The sequence below is a fragment of the Chrysochloris asiatica genome, unplaced genomic scaffold (assembly GCF_000296735.1).
Source record: "Chrysochloris asiatica unplaced genomic scaffold, ChrAsi1.0 scaffold00127, whole genome shotgun sequence".
NCBI classification, from domain to species: domain Eukaryota; kingdom Metazoa; phylum Chordata; class Mammalia; order Afrosoricida; family Chrysochloridae; genus Chrysochloris; species Chrysochloris asiatica.
The window spans coordinates 3,666,854-3,684,191 of record NW_006408645.1 but is presented as its reverse complement, the minus strand read 5'-3'; the positions used below and the strand labels follow the sequence as shown (position 1 = coordinate 3,684,191).

The 17,338-nt window shown below is 44.9% G+C and overlaps 1 protein-coding gene across 1 annotated transcript in view; it reads left to right on the top strand.

Moving 5' to 3' along the window:
* ITGA9 (integrin, alpha 9) overlaps positions 1–17,338 on the top strand; it is a 497,442-nt gene that overhangs the window by 392,642 nt on the left and 87,462 nt on the right. The window contains exons 19-22 of the mRNA XM_006869158.1: positions 3,420–3,506; positions 7,017–7,096; positions 12,164–12,253; positions 14,541–14,649. Of these exons, the coding sequence (XP_006869220.1) occupies positions 3,420–3,506; positions 7,017–7,096; positions 12,164–12,253; positions 14,541–14,649 (366 nt within the window). The remainder of the gene's footprint in view (positions 1–3,419; positions 3,507–7,016; positions 7,097–12,163; positions 12,254–14,540; positions 14,650–17,338) is intronic.

Sequence of the window (17,338 nt, the reverse complement as noted above, 5' to 3'; positions counted from 1 at the left end):
TCTCACATGTCTTTGATTTTTACTCACCAAGAACCAACCAGAATTTTGAATTTTTAAATTCTGAATAGGGTGCGGAAGTAAGAGAGATTTAGAATAACATGAATGAAAAACATTTTAATTTAATGGTATAGGCCGTCCTCCCCACCTCCTTATAAACATCAGTACCTTCACCTTACACACAACTCCTTTTCAGTTGTGTATGTTGTTGTTGTTAAGTACTGTGGAGTCGGTTCCGACTCATAGTGATCCTACACAGGGTTTCCGAGGCTGCAAATCTTTACAGGAGCAGAACACCTCATCTTTCTCCTACACAACAGCTGGTAGTTTCAAACTGCTGACCTTGCAGTCCGCAGCCCGATTCGTAACCACTATGCTACCAGAGCTCCTCAGTTGTGAATGTTGTCAGGTGCCATCGAGTCGGAATCGACTCATAGTGACCCCGTGCACAGCAGAATGAAACAATGTCCGATCCTGGGCCAACCTCACTACCGTGCCACACTTGAGTCCATCAATGATGCCACTTGGCCAATCCATCTCGTTAGAGGTCTTCCTCTTTTTCTCTGACCCTCCACCTTACCCAGCATGACATCCTTCTCCAATGATTGTTTCCTCCGGACAATATGTCCAAAGTATGAGAGACGAAGCTTAGCCATCCTGGCCTCCAAGGAGCACTCTGGCTGCGCTTCTTCCAAAACAGATCTATTGGTTCTTTTGGCAGTCCATGGCACTTTCAGTATTCTCCTCCAACACCACAACTCAAAGGCATCAATTCTTTTACGATCTTTCTTATTCACTGTCCAGCTTTCACATCCATATGAGGCTATTGAAAACACAATGGCCTGGGTCAGGCGCTGTCCTCAAGCTGACATCTCTGTTCTTCAATACTTTAAAAAGTTCCTGTGCAGCACATTTGCCCAGTGCAATACGTCGTCTGATCTCTTGACTGCTGCTTCCGCGAGTATTGATAGTTGATCCAAGAAGAATGAAGTCCTTGACAACTTCAATCTTTTCTCCATTGATAAGAATGTTATTTATTGGTCCAGTGGTGAGGATTTTTGTTTTCTTGACATTGAGATGTAGTCCATATCGAAGGCTGTGCTCTTTGATCTTCATAAGTAAATGTTTCAAGTCCTCTTCACTTTCAGCGATCAAGGTTGTATCATCTGCATATTGCAGGTTGTTAATGAGTCTTCCTCCAATCCTGATGCCACGTTTTTCTTTGTAGAACACAGCTTCTCGTATTATTTGCTCAGCATACAGGTTGAATAAGTATGGCGAAAGAATACAACCCTGTAGTTGCTGTTATTTTGAAACCCTTGAGCCATCCCTCTCCAGCCGTGAACGTCTTCATCACTTTCACTTTCGCTTGCTGCACGTGGCAGCGCTTTCATCACTGAGCAGGTTCTGAGCCTTTGCTTGCACTAAATTAAGGTTAAATAAAAAGCGTATACATGTGTTCTGACTTACCTACAAATCTGCTTAAAGATACAGTTAGGAGTGGACCTCATTTGTAAACCAGGGACTGTCTGTATTTTTAAACATTTTAGAATTAGTGCAAATAAGGCAATTTGGCAACCTTAGAATAATCAAAAGATGTTTTAGACCATAGATTCCAGAGTAAATCTTTGAAATCTAAGTCATTCCTGAACACACATGACAAAATTTAAGAAATTCTCAGAGCGTTGACTTTAAGAATTGACAGACCTCTTTCTTCAAAGAGTCAACAGTTACTTTAAAACCAAGATGAGAATGTTATAAGCGGGGAGCAGGGAAGCTAGATGAATGGAAATGGGACAACCAGAACAGGAATCATGGGACTGTTCACACATTGTGATGAATGTAATTAGTGTGGCTGAACATCTTATGCAAAAACTGTTGAATGGGAACCTAAACTGCTTTGTGAACCTTCACTGAAAATGCAGGTCAAGAAACAGAACATTTCCAGCACCCCTTTCACTTGCTACTTCACCAACTACCAGCTTGACTTTATCTCCATAGATGAGTCATCTTGTGTCATTTCAATGTTCTGTGTGTTTTGTAATGTTCACAGTATGCTCAGTTTAGTATATAGTGATGGTGGTGGTGATTGTATGCCAGCGAGTTGATTCCAACTCATAGCGACCCTGTATAGGGTTTCCGGGGCTGTAAATCCTTACAGAAGCCTCATCTTTCTCCCTTAGAGTGGCTGGTGGATTCGAACTTCCGATCTGGCAGTTAGCAACCCAACTCATAACCCATTATACTTCTAGGAATCCTTAGTATAGTAATACATGTATATAATTTATAATTATATAAATATGCTGTGGTGAGTACTCACATTTTAAAAACTATTTTGGATGAAAATTTTTTCAGTCCATTTATCTAGACTAATGGAAATGTAGAGTCTTGGAAATGGGAGAGGGAGCAAAGGCTGGAATCCAGACAGGTTGGTTCCTTTTGACTGCCATCTGATACTCTGCTGTCCTCATTTTCTCTAGAAGGAAGGAGACAGACTTAAGAGTTGCCAAGTGCAGGTCCATGTTCTTTCTTTCTTTCATCATGTGAATGTCCTTGGGCAAGTCACATGAGCTGGGTGAACTTCAGTTTCCCAACTTCTGGCATGGTATCACCTCAGCAAGTGGTACTTCTGTCCTGTCCGGTTCCACTTTCTCCAAAACCTGCCAATGTCCTCTCTCTTATTGAAGCTCTTGATTGGACTTCAGGAACTTGGAGATGCCCTGAGAGTTTTGAAGAGTCTCCTGGCTTCCCTTTGATGATGGTTATAAGCCCTGAGTCCTTTGGGGGAAGATAGCAGCTCCCTGCGGCTTTTTTCCACTGCCTCTCTCATGCCACTGTGTGTTGAGTCCAGACTGTGCTGTTACACTGGGAAGCCCCTCCTCATCCTTGCACCCACCCCCTCAACTGGGAAGACTTATAAGAGGGCATCTCACCCCTCAATGCATCTGGTTATTGTGGAGGGGAGACCCTCTCTTACCCTTGGTTTGACTTTCCTAGAGTTATTTCTCTCCCTAAATTAGCGAGACCTTGAAAGGTAGAATTATGGTGTGATCTTAGGAGAAAGGGGCAGAAAGTCTACTGGGGTGCCTTTTCATCCAAACCTTAGGAGGCTTCCAGCTCACACATGGCACAGCCCAGTTCATCAGGAGAACACCAGGGTTCAGAGCCAAAGCATTCCAACAGAATGAAGAGTGCGAAAGCACTCTTCATTTTTCCTTCCTAGGGAACCTACGAAGGAAAGAGGACAGCAGAGCAGGATGGGGGCTTGGCCTGGTTAGAGTGCTCCTTCTCCCATCACAGACAACAGTGGCTTTGACCTGGGAACTGCCCTAAGGAAGACCCTTGTCTTTCTTCCTGAGGCCACTTCCACACAGCTGTGTCCTGTGCAGCCGGCGCATCTGTTGGTACCTTTTCTCTTACAGGAGGAGATGGGCATTTCCTGTGAGCTGCTGGAATCGGACTTCCTCAAATGCAGTGTGGGATTTCCTTTCATGAGGTCGAAGTCAAAGGTAAGGGGCAGAGACAGGGCACTTCCTTGGCAGCAACCTCTACCCCATCCCACCAGCCTCGGACTCCACAACTGCCTCCCTCTAGGTTTTCTCCCATACCCCATCTCCTGTCCACCAGTGTATAGTCCACGTATACTCCAGAGGGGTCACAGTTACCTGCTCCTTATCTTTAGTCCACTTGACACACCCCAAATATGAAAGACAGCTATAGCTTTGCACTTGTTCATGCAGCATCTGGTTGACCTTTCCAAAATGTTTCATTCTGGGACATTCTAGTTCATGTTCAGTCTCCTCAAGGCGAGAAGTTGTCATCTGGGCTAGAGTCAAAACAGTTTTTAAGAAGAGACCTTTCAAGATCCTAACAATAGTTGTATTCATTTAAAAAACAAAAATTACATTATTAGTCATTTTTATGCTTAGGAAGGACAAAAGATTCTAAGCTCAAGCAATAATAAAATATGGCATATCCAGACACTCTAGTAAGTCCCAACATTATGGTAAGATGCAAAGATAATGTAGAAGACCTGATTTTTGGAGGCAAAGCTAGACTCTGAAAGACCAAGTCTGCCTTTTGAAGTAGAAACCAGTTTCTCTGTTATGATCTGAAGGAAGTTTCATACTCCTTTGTCTACCTTCTTCCTCCAAAGCGTGAAAGCTTTAGTCTTCGCTGATGCCTGTGTCATACAAGCAGATCCTTTTCATCTCTAAGGCTTTTTGGGCCCAGGACTTGTCAGCTGTTTAGTAAACCAAGTGTAAGAATGTCTTCATGAGAAAGGAGGCTTCCTCATTTCTGAACAAATTACTTGAAGGACGTACTTGATCCCGCTATTTCTGCCTTCATTCCTTATCCTGTGTATTCACTCCTCTGCCCCAGGAAAGGGGGGACCGCCAGAAGTGGCTGCTCTTAGGAAATGAATTACAAGTAACTGGCAGAGTAGACGCTAGTCCCCTTCGACTCCAAGTGAGGTGAAGTGGGGTGACCTAGGAAGACCCTGAAAGGTGGACCACATTGCCTGTCACGTCGTACACGTCACCCCACACACAGACTCATTTGAAATCTTGTGAATAACAAAAAATAGACTTACTTGGAAAACTGCAACAGTTGCCATTTCATGGTAAAGTCTACCTTACATCACAAATCAAACCTAAGGTGTGTTGTACTATCTCTAGGAGAGCATTCATAATGTCAAAAGTCATTAACTCCCCAAACAGTCACAGAGCTGGTAGAAGTCTGAATGTTGGACTAGACTCCTTGCATCCATCCACCAATTTTATCCCCCTTAGCAGTTGCCACCACTACATTCCTCCCACATGCAGAAGTTAAGTAAGACTAAGCCTGAGGAGGGAAAGGGAATTCCCTGGATAAAGCCAAAAGGAGTTTGTCAGCTGGGATAATAGTCTCCTCTGTCTGCAGCCTGGCCTGCCCTCCTCTGCCCTTCAGGACCTATGGTTCATCCGGCTCCAGGCCACCTACTAAGCATTGGGACCACACTGTGGGCTTACTTTGGTTGGTGGTTTGTTTCTCTCCCGCAGCCAGCCCTCCGATTTTCCGACATGTTCCTTTAGGCCTCCATCTCTGATTTTGGCCCAGTCTTCTGCTTCTCACCCTGACCATTAGTGTGTATAATTCAGAACTCCTGCTCAGTTCTGATATTTTGCTTATACAAGACCCTTGACTTTCTCTTCCTTGGTGTCCTCCAACTGTGCTTCCTTACATATCACTATGCCTGACCCTTGCTGTATGCTAATAAGTCTCCCTGCAAAAGACATGTCTGCCTAGAAAGTGGCATCCACATCTCACTGTAGATGCCCCATTACTTTCAAGTAGGTTCATTTCAGCAGATTTCAGTTGCAAAAGTAGATCATCATGTAGATTTAGTCAGAATGGAGCCCACATATTTAGATATTAGATAAGTCTTGATATTTGATAAGCTCTCACAACTTGGTAGAATTTAAGAACCACTCTGCTCAGTCTTTTCTTTGTATTGTAATGTACAGAGATTAAATGTCTTGGCCAAGATTACATAGTCTCCGGCTGAGCCTGGTTCTCTAACCCCTAGCCAACAGAGGGGTGAAAACCTTTTGCTCGCAATAGTGTTGCCCAGATCACAGGCTCTATCACAGGTGATACTAGACCCAGCACTAAACAGCATTGACTCTAATAGTGAGAAAATGGCTCACTTTTCAATACTCTTTCCATCTGAATTACATGTAGGAGAAAGTCTCTAACAGTGCTAGTCTATCTCTAGCTCCTCTTTTCTCTTTTTAATCTCCCTTTTTAACCAAGATACAGTAGACCTTTAGCTTGGCGTCAGGGTCAGACTGTCCAGTTAACACGGTAAGCATGGACTTCCTTGTGGTTACTTGTCAACAGTGAACAGTTTCATGTATTTTTACCACATTGAAAATCCAGCTGCTAGCTGTGTAGGCATCTGCCTCTCTCCCAACATCTCAGCACCTTCCTACAGAATCAAATTCTCTTCAGTTTCGCAATTCCTGACAGAGATCAAGTCCCCAGTTAGCAAGATAAGCACAGACTAACTAGTACTTATTTACTCATCTTTAATGAACAGTTTCACTTGAGTTTCACCACATTTTTGCTTGTTCATTACTAATTAGTAAGCAAGCATAAGTAAGCCCATGTTTACCTTACTGGGTAAGCCACACCTGCTGAGAGTCTTCAAGAGACCCAGACTCCAGCCTTGCTTGGTTTTCATTGTATTCCATTGTAGGACAACTTTTTCTTTAGGGCAAGTCACCTTGGATCCCATCTATGGTATACCTCACCCCCACCCCACCCTCCAACCCATTGTCATCTAGTCAAGTCCTCAGAGCAACCCTGTAGGATGGAGTAGGGTTTCCTTAGGGTTTCCAAAGCTATAATAAATATTTACAGGAGCTGACAACCTCATCTCTCTCCCATAGAGTGGCTGGTGGATTTGAACCACCAACCTTGTATTTAGCAGCCCAACACTTAACCACAGCACCACCCATCTGTAGTATTGATAGAAATTTTTATTTTAAAATATTTAAAGTAAATCTTTTGAAATAACATTGAAAGTAAATATTACTTCTAAATATTTTAAGTAAATGAGTGAGGCAGTAAAACTATAAGCTAAATGATAACACAGGTGATATGATATGCAGATACGGCATTAAGTTGGGAAGATGACATGTGATTGAAATCTAAATGACAACCAAAAACGAAACCAGTTACTTTCAAGTGGATTCCAACTCATGATGACCTCTTATGAAATGTAGACAGGCCTGGTTTAAAGACTAATGCATCAATTCCTGAAGAAAGTCCAGAGGGTGAAAAGGCAGCTGTATCCCAGAGCATGCTTTGGGCTTGGGTTTACTTGTAAAACTATGCCTCTGGCCTAACTATCAGAAAGATACTTTAGTTTGCCATGAAAATGAACTTGCAGAGGTAATAAAGTCCTGAAGACGGCAACTAACACAAAGTTTGAAATGTCTCCTGATGCTGAACATCACTGTTCTTCGCCCTAGTACGAATTCAGCGTGATCTTTGACACAAGTCACCTGTCTGGGGAAGAGGAAGTTCTTACATTCATCATTACTGCTCAGAGGTAAGGGAGTTCTTGTTTTCTTTCTAATTTTAAAAACTTTGCCTTGGTACTGCATTGATGATCCCCAAGACTCAGAGGAGGAGGATAAAGATTATTCAGAAATACACCCCAAACCACTGGGTAGAATCTAGGGATGGTGGTTGTATGTTTCCAGTTGAGAAAGCCACTGCTTCAGACTGAGCTGGGAGGACCCACCCCGTTATGATTCTGTAGCCCTGTAGAGACAGACAGACAGACAGACAGACTGCACCTGCGAGTGAGGAGGCTCATTCAGGGTCACGTGATTAGTTAGTGCCTGCTTCGGCATAAGTTTCCCAGATCATACACATGCCCTCTGCAGCTTGTCAGGCAGGACCTGTAGTTCTCATGGACTTGCTGGTGCTTGCCTCAGTGGAAGGGGGATAGGGGAGGTGGTACCGTCAGCCTGAGGGCCCAGCCAGGCCTGTTGGCAGAGGCTCCTTGAGAGACATTCCTCAAGAGAGAGCTTGTCCTAGAAGCCAAGTGGACAGATAGGAAGGAGACAGGACAGTGGCTACGTCTCACTTCAGGAGTGTGTGCGTCCTCAAGCCAGAATCTATGAGTGCCTTCAAACAACTTCAAGTAGTGCTTGGCTGATAGCTGGGATGGAGAGAGGCTGAGTAAACCCTCAAATCCATTTCCATTGAGTTAATGCCACCTCATGGTGACCCTATAGGATACAGTAGAACCCTCCCATAGGGTTTCCTAGCTTACATATGTCTACAGAAACAGATTACCACATTGTTCCCTCACAGAGCAACCGGTGGGTTCAAACTACTGAATTCTCAGTTAGCAGCCAAGCACTTAATCACTGCACCACCAGAGCTCCCTATGGTGACTGAATACAAGGTTGTTATTGTGGTTCTTGGCACCTGGCTCCTAGCAACCCCATGTGTTACAGAGTAGAACTTTCCCATAGGGTTTCCTTGGCTGTGATTTTGGGCAGATGGCCAGGCTTTTCTTCCTTGGAGCCACTGGGTGATTTCAAACCACCAAACTGTGGGGTAGCATTTGAGCTCAAACCGACTGTGGCACCATCCAAGCTCCCGAATAGAAAGGTACAAGCTTTGATTGGATTGGGTTTGGATACCCAGGGTAACCTTTTTATTTAAATTTTTATCTGGAAGTAGTAATTCTTAGTGCCAGACTCTACAAGGGCTTCTCCAGAGAGGTGGCATTTTAAAAGCGTCTTCGATTAGGAGTCTGGTTCCCGTCTGAAGACATGTAGCAATCCCATAGCACTGAGCATGTACATGGTACAACCTACTCTGTTACACCCATGAGGGTGGCAGGCATTGGAGTGAGCTGGAAAATCCTGAGCCATCTCAGAGGAAGAGTGGGGAATATGCAAGGACAGCGGAGATAAGACTCAAAGAGGAGACTGGACCTGGGGGGAAAGGCAGCCTTAAAAAGTATGAATTATTCCAAAGGCAGTGGGGAGCTACAGACATAGTACAACACAGCCCACACACTACAGAACACGAGATTGTTGAATTTAATAAGAGAAGGCATATGCCCGTTCAGACCTGAACATTCTCATTTTCCTGTTGTTTCTCGGATCTCTGTTGTTGAGCAGATTCATCAGTTTGTGCCCTCTTGTGGTCCTTGTCATTAACACTTAGCAGAAAACATGGTAGGGAGGAGACTTTCCTTGTCAAACGGTGGAAGCTCTGTCTCCCAGCCCCATTCAGGGCTAATTAGAGGGGTCAGAGAGGAAGGGTGGGAACTGAAATTGGTGAAGGCTTCATTTGTTAAAATAACATATCCATGGACCACCTGGAGAGCTTTAGGAACTGTGGCTTGTAAAGATTCTAATGAGCTGAGAACCACTATCTACAATCCCTTTTTCTATGCTGGGTGCATTATGAGGGGGCTTCAAAAAGTTTGTGGGAAAGTTCCATTATCTTTTCATTCTGTTTTTCCATGAACCTTTTGAAGCCCCTCTCATATTAACCAGAAACCAGTTGCCATCAAGTCAGCTGATAGGGACCTCGTGTATTTCAGAGTAGAACTGTGCTCCAGACTGTCTTCAGGGTTGTGATCTTTCCAAAAGTACATCACCAGGCCTTTCTTGTGAGGAATTTCTAGATAGATTAGAACCACTGATCTCTCAGTTAGTGAGTAGCGAAGTGCACCATCCAGGCACTTCCAACGTTTCTTACCACATGCTATTTACCAAGCACAATACTGAGTATTATAAGTAAATGCCAATAATTCACAACAAAAACAAAAATCCTCTTATGTATGTATTTTAATGTTGCTGTCAGAGGACACCTAGTATTTGTTGTTTAAATAATTTAATTGAGTCACCAATGGTAACGAAGCCATACTGTCCGGTACACACACAGTGGAATACTTCAAATGCTAAATTTCTTTCCAGGCTATGATGAAAATCAGGTCTTATTGTACCCACAGCACTTAACTCCCTGCTACGATGGGAAGATTCCCTAAAGTTCATTATCTTGAAAGCCACATTTCAATATCAATCATTCCTTTCTTCCTGACCCACCCTTTGAAGGTCTCCTGCCTGCCTGGGCATTTAGGATGACATAAAGTTGAGACTAAACAGTTGACTATGAACTGGGCTCTGCAGAGCACAGGAAAGCCTCTCACCTTGTGAGTGGCAGAATGACAGGGAGCCATGGGATATCTGGTCTCTTTATCTCTGTTGTCAGCTCAGTGTGGAGCAGTCACCCCGATGACAGATGAAACTGCTGGGCCTGAGCTGCCAGTGACCACAGGTGGTTGGACAGATGGAAGGGCAAGGGGTGACCCTTCCATCAGGAACCAATTACTCAGCCTTGGCAGGATGCTGGGTGTGGGGAGGTGCCATCCCAGAGGTGAGGGAGTCACCTCTGACCTGTTCGGGCCTGAGCTTTGCCCGTGGTGGTGACTCGCAGTTTTTTTTTGTCTCTAGGAAAGGAAGGACAGGCAAGTTCTGCTGTGTGTGCACCTGTTCCCACTGCCTGTGCAAACCATGGCAAACCCAGTGTGCAGAAGGCAGATGTGGAGCGGGGGCAGAGGGGGCTGGGGCAGGCGCCTTGGTGGGTTGGAGTCACAGAACACCATTGTTTCAGGACAATAGGAGGGAGATGTGAGGGCTATTTGAGGATTGTGGCCTTTCAGCACTTGCTAGAGGGAAAGGAAGGCCATGGAGTGAGGCTGGGAAGGGGCCCAGGAAGGGTACTGAACAGACAGGGACGTAGCAGATGTTCAGGGGAGTGTAGGGTGTGAACCTGCCCAAACCCTTACTTTGGGCTGGGATCCTGCAGTCACTCCATATGGTGGACCCAGCCGTAAGTGCCCCAGCCCAGGGGCTCACAGGGAGCTCTGGGAAGAGTTCATAAAGAATTGCCTTCCTTTTCCTGGAATAATAATCACAATTGATACTTTAAATTTAATGAAGTAGTAGAGAAAAGAGAAATTAGGTTCTCTGTCTTACTTGTGTGTGTGTTCCTTCCCATACTCCCCCCAGCCTGGTATCAGGGGACTGAATCTTGATTGGGAGTCAGCTGGACCTGGGTTGGAATCTGAGCTCTTTCGGGCTTGTTGTGGGGCCTGGAGCAAGTTACTTAACCTGTCAGAGCTGCTTCTGGCCTGTCAAAGGAGGGACACACCCTCTCTCCTGGAGTTACTCGAGGACTCAGTGAGGTCATGTGCTTGGCTTGGCACATTGTAGCCACCCAACAACATTAGCATCCTTTCATTCACGTTTCTAAAATGACCTCACAAAAATGTCCATTCTGTGCTTTGTCCCAAGAGTAGTATCTGGAGGTAGATGAGCTGTACCAGAAGTCTACAGTGAGAGTGTTCTTGGTCTTTATCAGAACAGGCTTGCCTTGGCTCTCTGTGAATGATGAGTGATACCTCTGGGTAGAAGAAGCTGCTCAAGTCCAGCAGGCATGTTCCTGTCCACAGTGCCCTAATCTCTTCGGTCCATTTATCGCTATTGTTGTTGTGAAGTGCCGTCGAGTCGGTTCCGACCCATAGCGACCCTGTATAGGGTTTATCAGTGGGACGGCATTTATAGAGATAGCACGCCGCCAGTGATAACCCAACACCTTCAGCCTTCGGCATTCCCACATACCTACTGGACAACGTCCACCTCCTAATACTTGCAACTCTGCTGAGGCTTTTTCTGACCAGAGCCCACCCACCTGTGAGCACAGAGTAGGGCAAATGTGCCACTAAATTAACAAACCTCCTACCATTATTTGTGGGAGTTAGTGAATCAAGGCCTTCTTCCAGACCTGCTGCTGAGGTCAGTCAAAATCATGTGTTCTGCATTGCTGCCCATAGTCTTCCAGCAAGACTGAATCCCAGTTGCCCACAGCCCTGACCTCCTGGATTTGTTGTTGCTAGCTGCTGTCGAGTCAGCCCCCTACTCATGGTGACCCAAGTGCTGTCCAGCCCCACAGCATCTCCATCATGGGCTATAGATCAGACTGTTGTGATTCCTAAGATTTTTCACTGGCTGGCTTTCAGAAGTAGGTCGCCAACTCTTTTTTCCTAATCTGTCTTAGTTGGAAGCTCTAACTCAGCAACATACAAGCTTCCACTGACAGATGGAAGGTAGCTGTGTATGAGGTGTGTCAGCCAGGACTCAAACCCTTGTCTCCACACAGAAGGTGAGGGTGGTGCTACTGAACAACCAGTCCAACCACATGCCTTTATTGTGCCCTTTTCCTTCCTTCTCTCTCCTCTCCAGCCCTCGAATGTGGTTGTTAAGTGCTGTCAAGTCTGTTCCAACTCCTAGCGGCCCTGTACAGGGTTTCCGAGGAGCAGCTGGTGTGTTTGAACCACTTGCTCCCCTTGTGATTCAAACCGACTTTGTGGTTCTGTGCTTATCCTACAGCGGCACACCAGGACAGCCTCCTGTAAACTATGCACTCATGTCTCTGTGAGCAGGACACTAAGACAGTGGTGTAAAGTGTCTGCTGTGACTGTATGCAGGGACCAAAAATGGAGCTGGGGATAGATAAGGAGCAGAGGCTGCTATGGGACCGATAGCCAGTGATGGCCAGCGCTCATTGGTCTCTTCCTTTGTAGTGGCAACGTGGAGCGCACCGAGTCACTGCACAACAACATCCTCTCACTGACAGTGCCGCTGGTGCATGAAGTGGACACATCCATCACTGGGTGAGTAGCCTCCGGTGGAAAGCTGTGCTTTTCCTGTGTATACGTGTGCAGCCAGGAGTCAGTGCCCTGTCACCACCCCTGCTTCCCTGCCTTGAATAGAAAATGAAACTTTAGCCTCGGGGACTCCTATCCTTGTTGTGTGTCTTCCTCAGCTCCCCATCCACCTGGTGGGTAACATGAGATGTCTAACGACAAGTGCATGGCTCATACGCTTTGAACATTGTGTACACCTTTTATGCTTGTGCCCCAGTCCCCACACCTCCAGAATACCATATGATAGCAGGCAGCATGGTTCCTGAAATTAAAATCTCAGCCAAAAGCTGCTGGGCCAGAGGTTACAGCCACATGTGCCTCCTACCCTAACTCATGAGAGGGTTCCCCTTGCTGAGTAACTTCCCAGTCAGTCATTGCTGGCTTTGCCTGGTATATTCCTGTTAACCCCTTCAGCAGAGGCAGCTCTATATGAAGTCTGTGCCATCTGGAGTGGGCAGGGAATGACCACAGTGGCAGGGCTATCTGCCCGGGTGAGGTTCAGGAGCACTTGGGGCTGCTGGCATGGTTGGCATATAGCTCTGTGGTCTGCAGAGACCTGAAACAACCCTCATAGGATTGCAATCAAAGCCCAGGCCTGGAAAAATGAGAACTCAGTTCTGTCTCTGGCTTCAGAAAACAGAGCATATACCTTTTTGATAGTAGCAAAAGGATTTGCACAACTAATTTAGATCAAATGAGAACCCATTGAACCTTGGCCCCAAATGCAAGCTGAACTTTCTAGAGGTTCAACATTTCTCTCTCTCTCTTTTTTTTCCCCAAGTGCTTCTGGATCCCGGCCTTGGCTGATTGTAGAAATGTTAATACCTGGCACAGGAGCCAGCGGCCTGGGTCAGGGCATTCCTGCTCCTGAACTCTTTGCATTTTTCATCACATTCTTCAGAATATATTTGTAAATTACCATGTTTGCCTCTGTTCGCAGCTCTGTTTTTAACCATGTAGTTTGTTTACTTGCCTCATCACAAGCACAGTAAAAATACACCCTGGAACAAGCCCTATTCTTGGGACAAAACAGGAAACACCACCAACTTGACTGTGTTGTCCTTGGGAGGGTGACCTCACAGTGAGGTGTTAACAACCCCTGATAAAGCCATCCATTAAACAACCAAGTCAGCTTCTGATCCTTCTGGAAAAAATCTATCCTACCATCTGCTGAATGCTAGAACCTCACTGTGTTTCTGAAAGAATGCACTTCATTTGAAAATTAAATTGAAGAGCGATGAATTACTTGTCCATTCAGACTTGGCACCAATATTCTGTGTGGTTGTGTTTAGGCAAGTGAGTGACTTCTAGGATCGCTTCTAAAATCAGTCAGTTCTTTGGGAGTTTGAACAAGCCTGGGCTTTCTCTCATCCCTGGAGGTTTGCTCATAAGGCAACTTTGAAAATGTTGCTACACACTAATCTTTAATTGGTAATCGTCTCCTGTGTAGCCACTGAAATCCCTGGATGTTAAAAACTGTTTACGCACTGGGCTACTAACAAAAGGTTGGAGGTTTGTGTCCACACAAGGGCACCTTGGAAGAAAGATCTGGCAATCTAATGCTGAAACAAATCAGCCATCAAAACCCTAAGGGGCTCAGTATTACTCTGACACACATAGGGTAGCCATGAGTTGGATCGACTCTCTTGCAACTAATTTATGTCTCCATTATTTGAAATAGAAAGAAAAATATTGTCATTGAACTGCCTAAATTTTTAAATAACAAACGTCTAGTAACCTTGGAAGAATGCCCGAATGAAGTTTTTAAAAAACGATTTTATCACAGAATAGGATTTAGAATGCTGAATACATAATTCACTTAAATTTGTTTCTCAAAAAATTTGTTTCTCACAATCTTGTTGTAACTTATTCAATTAACAATGTTTTCCTAATGATAAGGCAGAAATGTATAATTCTATAATCCAGTTTAAAAGGCAAAACAAAACAAAAAACCTGAAATGGAAAATGCCGTGATCTTTGTCCTCATTTTACAAATGTCATCTCAGCTCATAGTTGTAAATGTAACTCACTGACTGGCTCTGAGTGGAAGAGTCTGTTTAGAAGGCATAGGTCTGCCACAACCATTTACAGTGGGGACAAGTCAGTTCCCATAGGGAAGACATCCGGTAGAAGATGTTGCGGGGGGCAGGTTCAATGTTAAGAAGGCACAGATACTGGGGTTCTCAGGACAGCAGGTATGGTGAGTACTCAACCATAGGCTGGGATGACTGGGTCCTGCTTTTTCCTCTTTCAGAGTCATGTCTCCAACCTCCTTTGTGTACGGCGAGTCAGTGGACACATCCAACTTCATTCAGCTGGATGACATGGAGTGTCATTTCCAGCCCCTCAATGTCACCCTTCAGGTACCCACCTCTGAGATCTTCTCTGTCATGGGAGCCACCAGTGGGAGGGCCCACAGATATGTCTCCTTAAGGACAGGCAGCTGAAGGGTCTGGGTCTTTCCAGGAGAATACCTTCACAGTTGGTTGTCAGAGATATGGGGTGTGTGTGTGTGTGTGTGTGTGTGTGTGTGTGTGTGTGTTCAGTAACCCCTTCTGTGTTTAATAGTCTTCTCTGTGGACACTTCTGCTCTTCAAGACTCAAAGGAAAGCTACACCATGATGAACACAAGCTTTTCCCAAGAAGGCCTTGTATGAGGCTAGGTCAGCACCCAGTCCAAATGGTTCCACAGGACCTCTGTCTGTAACTGGCCATTCTTCGCCTTATGGGTAGGACAGCCTCCGAGGATCTGCTGCATTTCCTTCCTCCTAGCCAAAGACCGACTCCTTTTTTAAGGGGTTAGCCGCTGAAAATCCCACGGAGCACAGTTCTACTCTGACTGTGGATTGACTCAACAACTAGATTGTTCGTTGCTTGTTTTGAGTGTGGTTCCAGAGCTATATATGGACAGGCTCAGCGCCTTGGACCTGCCAGGCATTGACTAGACACTCATGAGGGGCCCAACACACTGAGTGCAGACGAACCAAAGGAGAGGAGCTAGGTCAGCCTCACCCAGAGTGCATCATGGTCTGCAATCCCCTAACTCTGCAGTTGTAGCTTACAGTGCCCTTCTTTGCCTCTACCCCATCCCTCCCTCTGAAGACTATGGCTCCCAGCCTGGTATTCACTGCTGGGGCCTAATAATTACGACTTTCTTTCTCTATGGCTTCGCTTAGGTAGACCTAGGGAATGACAAATAATCACAGGGTGAGGGTCAAAAGAAGAAGGCAGTAAAACATTTGTGGGCTCTTGCAAACAATGGCCTTCCTCTCTCCAGAGTGTTCTCTTAGGCTAGAGACCTCCTAAACCATGATGGATAACACATGTCGTTGGTTCAGAGAAGATGCGCCTCTGACCAGCTAAGCCCTAGCTGTCACACCCTGCCCTTGATTTACAGGAGAGTGAGGGGAAGATGGGGTTAGAGCTTGCTTTTGTGACTGCAGAGGGATTGCTAGGACTGGACCATCCCTCCTTCTGAATTGCTTCTCACAGTTATTGTTTCTGTTAAGTTTGTGAACCAGAATAGAAAGATAAAATCCTGGCGGATTCATTTCATTTTCATTGTTTGTACACTTATTTCTCTTCTGAAGTCTTTGAGGTGTCTAGCCATAAAAGATGTTGTCAAAGAAATAAGTTAAAAGAGTTCAAATGAGACAGATCACAGATAATGAAGAGGGCATGGAGACTGAAAGAAGACATCAAAAAGGAATAAATAACACTTACACAAAAGATGCAGAAGTTCTTATCACTCTCCAAAAAAGAAAGAAAGAAATCTGAGTGCATGTGGTTAAGTCAGGTTGCTCTGGAGGCATTGTCACAGGGAGGGTAGAGTTTGGTATTCCAGGAAAATAGCTTTCCTCACATCTGACCTGAAATAGGATACAGTCTAAGGAATCCAGGCCCAGGGATTGAGTGATTGACTTGATGCCCCTAAATACACTTCTTGATTAGCAAGTGCCTGAGGGAGCGCATAGCATTCACTTCAGGGTTAACAGGATTGGCTGGGTCTGAAAGATTGATCATATGTATCATTGATTAGAAGGGTAACCTTCTATGTTAGCAAACAAAGCACATGGTTCCCTGGAGAATGCTCTGACAACTCATTTGGTATCATGTTTATGATTTTCCTGCAGGAAGGTCCCTGACTAGGTTGGTGATGATGGTGGAGGTGGAGATGTGGATTAGAAAATGCACAGAAACTCTTCTATGTTTATTCCAGCCCCACCACTCCTGGAGACGTTTCCATAAGAAGCGATTTTTCTGTGTCTTTTAAAAGCTATCACTCAACTAACTATGTGTTTTTTTAAAGACTCCACTGCAAATGCAGATTGGAGCATGGAGGAAATGCTAGTCTTTGGATTGCTTTCTACATGTTCTCATTGTTTCCTTCACAGATACAACAATTTGTTCACCATTGATGGATAAGGCTTGTTTGGCATCAAGAATCAAAGCATTTCCCCACCTGAAAGTAATGGCCAAAAAAATAAAATGTTAAGACATTAAAAAATAAAAAAAAAGTAAAGATAATACTGTTGTTGTTGTTGTTGTTAAGTGCCGTTGAGTCAGTTCCGACCCATAGCGACCCTGTATAGGGTTTCCGAGGGTGTAAATCTTTACGGGAGTAGAAAGCCTCATCTTTCTCCCGCGGATTGGCTAGTAGTTTCAAACCGCTGACCTTAAGGTTCGCAGCCCAATTCGTAACCACTACGCTACCAGAGCTCCATATATATATATACATATGTATGCATATATGATACATGAGTTCTGGTTGCATACTGGATTACACATTGGGCTGTTAACCACAAGGAGGGGTTTCTTTGCTTAAATGACCGTAACACTACCAGCCTGGCTCTTTTCTTGTGATTGGTCATTTTTGATAACGCATTCAAAGAAATTCTTACTTGTTAGGAGTGCGCCATGTTAAGATAAGTCTACATTAGATGCATAGGCAATCAAAGGAGACATAGGAGCGTAGTGTTAGGCTGCTAACCACAAAGTCATCTGTTTGAGTCCATCAGCCGTTCCTTGGGAGAAAGATAAGGCTTTCTGCTC